Source organism: Pieris rapae, chromosome 4, assembly GCF_905147795.1.
Source record: "Pieris rapae chromosome 4, ilPieRapa1.1, whole genome shotgun sequence".
Lineage (NCBI taxonomy): Eukaryota > Metazoa > Arthropoda > Insecta > Lepidoptera > Pieridae > Pieris > Pieris rapae.
In genome coordinates, this window is record NC_059512.1 from 3,273,745 (window position 1) to 3,281,006 (window position 7,262).

General features: G+C 34.6%; 2 protein-coding genes across 2 annotated transcripts; one reads left to right on the forward strand and one right to left on the reverse strand.

The window, feature by feature from the left end:
• Positions 1 to 841: 841 nt before the first annotated feature.
• Positions 842 to 5,248, forward strand: LOC111000300 (notchless protein homolog 1). Its single transcript, XM_022269695.2, has 10 exons — positions 842 to 1,098; positions 1,181 to 1,338; positions 1,423 to 1,559; positions 1,631 to 1,805; positions 1,900 to 2,074; positions 2,253 to 2,397; positions 2,547 to 2,736; positions 2,807 to 2,970; positions 3,137 to 3,263; positions 5,187 to 5,248. Exons 1-10 carry the CDS (start codon positions 955 to 957, stop codon positions 5,197 to 5,199), a joined length of 1,428 nt encoding a protein of 475 aa, XP_022125387.2. The 5' UTR covers positions 842 to 954; the 3' UTR covers positions 5,200 to 5,248.
• On the reverse strand, positions 5,218 to 7,156 carry LOC111000301 (something about silencing protein 10). The gene is made up of 2 exons (XM_022269696.2): positions 6,917 to 7,156; positions 5,218 to 6,661 (listed from the first exon to the last, which is right to left on the reverse strand). Exons 1-2 carry the CDS (start codon positions 6,931 to 6,933, stop codon positions 5,290 to 5,292), a joined length of 1,389 nt encoding a protein of 462 aa, XP_022125388.2. The 5' UTR covers positions 6,934 to 7,156; the 3' UTR covers positions 5,218 to 5,289.
• Positions 7,157 to 7,262: the final 106 nt, after the last annotated feature.

Here is a 7,262-nt window from a genome sequence, read left to right on the forward strand (position 1 = left end):
AGAAAAATCCTAGACCAGTTTCACCAGTAACTGGCCGGCGCAAGGCTAAGGTCGAAGAAGTTATGTACCTATATTGTTACGAGCGAGGGGATCGAATAGACAATGCCGTAGAATTTCTTCAAGGGTTTATTTCTTAATAATCAATGAGGAATTTATAAACATTAATTAACCGGAAATTACTCGCAGAAATTCACTTTTTACACAGAAAAACAAAATACTGTCACTAATCACTTCAATTAAATGCACTCAAGATATCATAGACTCATATCAAGAGAGATATCGTTTCGGCTCACTTATATATCCCTGGGAATAATCTTGAACGGAGTTCGAGAACTCTCTAGGCAGAATTCCTACTGAGTGGCGATTGCACAATTCTAGAACGACGTACTATATATCTCTTTCTCAAACATTGCTCCTTCCTTGTTGCTCAGCGTTCTAGTGTAATACACTAGAACGCTACTATGTTTCAACCTGTTGAAAACAGGGTAATCTGAAATGGTCAGAACATTTCTGTGCCTGCTGAAAAGTTCTCTAACTTGTGGAAAATCTGAAAACGAATCTAACTAGCTGACGCATTTCAATCCTGGTGCGGATTTCCATGGGCGGCGGTAAACACTTAACTTTAAGTGACCCGCCTGCCCGTTCGCCCTGTTCAATAACAAAAAATATTATTGAAATCGTTAAAACCAAATTTCGATTTTAACTACTGGATTTTGTCAAAATCGTTAACCGTTTTGTCAAAAATATGATACAAATCTTTTTAAGATTCGACGTTTTACTTTCAGCCGCTGTATTTCCTGCTTTCTTGCTGTCACAACGCGGTTGATATTTGTCACATATGTCAAAACTACTACACAATACACATGAAAAAAAGTCGCAATCAGACCCAGCAAGTCCTAATTGCAATTTTTAGGTTATGTTTACATTTGTATATTCAATAATATTAAATAAAAAATGGAATTAGATAGCGAATTACCTACCTGTATTCAGGCTAAGTTTAAGTCAGACACGGGAGAAGAAATCGGAAGTCCATTGGACTTACCTTTGAATATTACTAAGGATCAACTCACTCTTATTTGTAATGCACTTCTACAAGAGGTGAAAATATTTTTTTAACGAAGGACGGGGACTTAACAAGTTATTTGCTAAATTCTCGTTTTTAATAAAAAATGTGTTTTAGGAAGACAAACCATTTTTATTTTTCGTCAAAGATACAGAAATAACCTCAAATCTTAAGGAAGCTCTTGATATTGAAAAGTTGAATTCAGAAGAAGTCATTGAAATTATATATCAACAACAAGCTGTGTTTAAAGTAAGGCCAGTTACAAGATGTACAAGGTAATAATAAAAAATGCCCATATAACAAATACCAATATGAATGTTATCCCATATTAGACTCACCTAGTAATCCAAAATTAATAGTTCTATTCCAGGTCATGCAGAAGCAGTAATATCTACATGTTTTAGCCCTTCTGGTAACCATTTAGCTAGTGGATCAGGTGATACCACAGTCAGATTTTGGGATATAAATACACAAACTCCTTTACATGTATGTAAAGGTTAGTAATCGTGTTTCAAATACTAATTTTCAGTCATAAAAGTATTAAACATACCTATTATATCTTTCAAGGCCACAACAACTGGGTACTCTGTATTAGTTGGTCTCCAGATGGTACAAAACTAGCATCTGCATGTAAGCAGGGTCGTATTATATTATGGGATCCAGTTTCGGGCAATCAAGTTGGAAAGACAATGATAGGACACAAACAATGGATCACATCATTAGCATGGGAACCATACTTGAGGTATGTATATTAATTCACAATAGATAATTTGTACCATCTCAATATAGCTATAATTATTTTTTCAACCAAGTACTAAATTAATGTTTTGTTGTAGTAATCCTGAATGTCGGAAATTGGCAAGTTCTTCAAAAGATGGTGATGTTAGAATATGGGATACCGTAACAGGGCATACAATACTTAGTTTGACTGGGCACTCTAAAGCTGTAACATGTGTCAAATGGGGAGGGACTGGCCTTATTTATACAGCATCGCAGGATAGAACTATTAAGGTTTATTATATTGCATATCTTAAAATGATGTAAAACATATTTTTCTGAGCACTGGCCTAGTGGTTTCAGGAATTCTTATGTCTTAAACAAATAAATATTGGTTGTTGACATTAAGTAACATTGTGTTTTTTTATTGTTGTTTCTGTGCTTAAAAATTAGCCATTATAAATCATTTTAGGTCTGGAGGGCAGAAGATGGAATTTTGTGCAGAACCCTAGAGGGGCATGCTCATTGGGTGAACACTATGGCTTTAAGTACAGATTATATTCTACGCACTGGCCCATTTCACCCCATACTTGATAGGAATTCTCCTTCTACTGACAGTAAGTTTTAGTATGATCATGTTTCAACAGTATGTTCTCTAATAGTAGAATAATAAAAAATATAACTTTTATATATACAATGAATATGGTTAGTATGTTAGTCAATGAAAAGATTAATTATTCAATTTTAAAGTTTTAATTAATTGCAGAAAAAATTCTTCAACAAAGAGCTTTGGAGAGATATCAAGAAACATGCAAAAATGAAACTGAGCGGCTAGTCTCTGGATCAGATGATTTTACTCTGTTTCTTTGGTTACCTGAAAAGGAAAAACGTCCATTAGCTAGAATGACAGGTCATCAACAACTAATTAATGATGTAAAATTTTCTCCTGACTCTAGGTAAGCTTAGTCAGAGCTTATCAATGCAAATATTTACATTTAATACTATCTTTTACTTACTTTCATTTAGGATAATAGCATCAGCCTCTTTTGATAAATCTGTAAAACTGTGGGAAGCATCAACTGGTAAATTTTTAACGACCCTGCGAGGGCATGTTCAAGCTGTTTATATGGTTGCCTGGTCTGCTGACTCCAGGCTTCTGTTAAGCTCCAGTGCAGATTCTACACTTAAAGGTAGTAAATTCATTAATTGTATGATTAGGAATTTATAACAAAAACAACAACAATTATTTAATGTGTTTGTCTTTCTGTCAACCAAAACAATTACTGAGTTAGACTACAATAAATTACAATGCAAGATTGCTTGTATTTTTAATAGTGAAAATAATTTTTATTTTAGTTTGGAATATGAAAACAAAAAAACTAGAATTGGACCTTCCTGGACATGCTGATGAGGTTTTCGCTGTTGATTGGTCTCCAGATGGTTCCTATGTTGCATCTGGTGGAAAAGACAAAGTATTAAAACTGTAAGTAAAAAATTTTTTTTATATAATTTATCCCAATATAACATGAGGCAGCACATTATGTCTAGCTCAAAAACCAGTTCCAGATGACTGATATTCTCTAGCTCAAGTAGTTTCTTATTTTTTGTACTTTGTACATTGTACTTCCTCAGGTTCTTAACAAATATATAGGAAATATACTGCTCAAAACAATTATGGAAACAAAACTTTAAAGTAGAACTAAACTTTTTACTTAAGGTTTTAATTATTACTGGCCACTAGAAATTAAGGCTTTGTCAAAGAAAATAAAAAACAAAAGAGCATCGGCGTTTTGGTTAGTAGTCCTATAATAAAGTGGCAGTGTGTCTAGAAACACCTAAAAACAAAGTGACGTCTTTGAATTTTCATTACTTTCTAATCACAGAAAACACACTTTAAGTAGTTTTTTTCAATCTTTTGAGTATTAATAGAAATTGAAGTGAGCCTTTTGAAATGCCAGATCTGACTGAATTGCATGTCTCCCGAGCTATCGCTTTGCTTGAAGAGGGTCGAACTATGCGTTTTGTAGGAAATGATCTAGGAGTAGCCCCTTCTGTTATCTACAGACTTTGGAAGCGATACCGTGAGACGGGAGAATACTCACGAAGGCGTGGTCGTGGTCAAGGTCGAAAGAGAATAACTACACGTTTGCAAGATCGCTACATCGTCAACTGTGCTTTACGTAACCGCACCACAACTGCAAGAGATCTACAAAATACACTAAGGACGGCTACTGGTGTAGAAATTTCCGACCAGACGGTAAGAAATAGGTCGTTGGAAGCCAATTTGAGATCACGCCGACCAGTTCGGGCTGTGCGTCTAACAATTCAACATAGACAAGCTCGCCGACAGTTCGTGCAAAATCACGCTAATTGGCAACTTCGACATTGGAGGCCAGTGCTTTTTACTGACGAATCACGATTCCGTCTAACACGTTGCGATGGTCGTCTCCGTCTTTACAGACGCCCAGCCGAGCGATAGAGTGCAGCAGCAGTCCAGGAATATGACAAATTTGGATGTGGCCCTGTGATGGTTTGGGGCGGAGTTAGTTTGGACGAGCGCACAGGTCTCGTCGTTGTTCCCGGGCGCTTGTGTGCTCAAACTTACATTGAAAATGTGCTCTAAGATCATGTTTGGCCCGCAGCATATGGTATGGGCCCAGACTTTCTTTTAATGCAAGATAATGCCAGGCCGCATACTGCAGCCATCACGTCAGATTACTTACGACAGCAGGAAATCCGTGTAATGGAGTGGCCTTCCATGAGCCCTGACCTAAATCCAATTGAACACATGCTTGCTTGACAGGCGCATCCGGAAGCGTCTGATTGCACCTCAAACACTGCAGCAGCTCACTGAAGCGTTGATTGAAGAATGGGAGCGAATTCCACAAGAAGATATTCGGAGGATCATACGAAGCATGCCGCGTCGTTGTCAAGCCGTGATTAGGGCTCATGGAGGCCACACACGTTACTGAAAGTCACTAAAGACGAATATTCAAACGATATAAGAATATTTCTTTGATGGACCTTTTTTATCACCAATTAAGTAGTTTTTCGTCTACAATGCACATTTTAATTTTTTTTAATAAAAAAAATACAAATTGAATTTTTTTATTAATTGTAGTAATTAACATGGTGAAAACAGCGTACAAGTTAATTTAAATCTAATTTTAGTTTAAGCAATAGAAAGGAGAAAAATCTTGTTCCGCTAATTGTTTTGAGCAGTATATATACAAAATAGGGGGAAAAAAATATATATACTTTGTCCTCTTGTAAGAAAAAGGCATTTTATTTTTATTTATTTATTGCTACTCAATTCTAAACAATTAGGGTGTTTTTTTTGGTTAAATATACTTTTCCTAAAATTTATACATATTACATTTGAAATATCTTTTTATATTCTTTACAGGTGGCAACATTAATTAAAATATAACTACAACTTTAACTGTTATCATTTTATTGTAATAAAACCATTACATGTAATTATTTTGTATCTAATAAAACAATATAAATCACTTAATTTTAATGCTCTTTTTGACATTTGTTTTAATGCCCGAGGCCTCACCAGCATAACGAGTTACTTCAGTCCTTGGTTCTCGAACAGCACCCTTCCTCCTTATTTTAGCTTTTCTGTACTTCAGTTTATGTTTCACTCTTGGATTTCTTTGTTCTTTCTTTCTATGTGGAGTAAGTCCTTTGTTTTTAGCAATTTGATAAGTTATTTCACGCTTCTCTCCTAATTCTTCCATGGTTATCTCTTGAGATGTGGAGGGTTTATTGTTTTCAGCTTCCAAATCATCATTATCAGAGAAACCACTCTCATCTGACTCTGTGTGTTTGTTAGCCAAGTCATCAGAACCAGCACTAGTTTTGAAGAAGTCATTACCATCATAATCATTATCAGAAACACCAGTGTCTTCTCCATCATCTTTTTCAAGCTTATTTATAAGTTTGAGTTTCTTGAGTGGCTGTTCCAAGGATAGTTTTGTTGATTTCCGTTTCATGTTTTCTTTCTTCACTACGAATTTTACTTTATTCTCAACAGCATTTATTATTTTATCAATTTGTGGTTTAATCACTTCCAAGTAAATAGGCTCCATTTTATTCAACATCTGCCGATACTGGTAAAGTCTTTTTGTAACTGGATGGTTTTGTATACTAATTCGCTGGCTTTTTAGAAGAACATAAAAACTAATATTAGTACAATAGTTTAAAATAAGGTCATATTTAGTTTTAACAAATTTTGAAGCAGAGCACTCTGGCACTTTTCCTTGACATACAAGTTTCAAAAGGGGCTGTAAATTATCTTTAGCAATAGAAAGTTTTGATTTATAGTCTTCAATAAGTCCTGCAAATTCAGGGCTTTCCTTTTCAAGTAACTGCAGTTTTTGTCTTTTAGACATCTGACTTAAATCATTCTTGATTAATGTTCCCTCATTTTCACTATGAGCTGGTTGCAGTGGTGTTAAAAAATCTAACTTAAAATCATCTTCTTCTAACTGTTCTATAAGTCGTTTCTGTATGTTTTTGGCCTCTTCTTCTTCCATAAGAGCAGCCTCCTCGTCATCTCCAAATCCACCATAATCTTCATCAACATAATCAGTAGAATAATAGGATCTCTTTTTCTTTCCCCAAGCTTTGGAATCTGGTAAATCATCATCTGACTTTTCTTGGCCTTCAACATCACTATCTGCCATTTCCAAATCCTTATTTTCAGACTCATTTTCAGATTCTGAAAAACGATAAACTTCCTCTTCACTACTAGATTCACTATCATATTGATGTTTCAATTTCCCAAGTTGTTTTTTTTCCTTTTCTGTGTATTCATTATCTGAATTGGACACTTCATAGTTATCATCCAAATCAAACTTGGAGTTATTTACTCTGAAACAAAAACATTATCTTACACAATGAAAAAGACAAATTAAATTATAATAATAAGCCAATTTTAAAGACATAACGATAAAAATGCTTATTGTCCAGAACTCGCTAATGTGGCATATGCTCATAATACCATGAGGAAAATTTTGCTGGGTCACGACGAAAAATTAAAACAAACTGCATGTATTACTCCGTAGGGACAGAACAAATACATAATCATCTAAATGGATGTTGTTTCTTTGTAATGAAAATACGTACCTTATTTTGTCAGCCATTTCAAATAAATATTCTTGAGAGTCACAAATAGAACGATTTAAGGTTAATTTGTGAGCATAAAGCCATAACCAAATGAACCTTGTTATTATTTACCAATACATTTTCTCAATTCATTAATACAATAGAAATGGCAAAATCTGAATTTAAAACACTGTTTTTATTAAGTTATACTTAATATACTATTTCAAAAATCACACTACACTCAATAAGCGCCATGAAAATATTATTGCCATAGATATTAGATTAATCGACTGGCCGTGTTGCCAACGACACATCACACATGGACTGATATCGCCATTCGTAGCCGTAGCAGTAGTCTCAAATTTGT

What these genes read in the sequence shown, in the direction of transcription:
- LOC111000300 (XM_022269695.2), top strand. Translation starts at nt 955, where the DNA reads ATGGAATTAGATAGCGAATTACCTACCTGTATTCAGGCTAAGTTTAAG. An exon ending in CCAGTTACAAGATGTACAAG is followed by an intron (nt 1,339 to 1,422) that starts GTAATAATAAAA and finishes CAAAATTAATAG; the next exon opens with TTCTATTCCAGGTCATGCAG. An exon ending in TCCTTTACATGTATGTAAAG is followed by an intron (nt 1,560 to 1,630) that starts GTTAGTAATCGT and finishes ATATCTTTCAAG; the next exon opens with GCCACAACAACTGGGTACTC.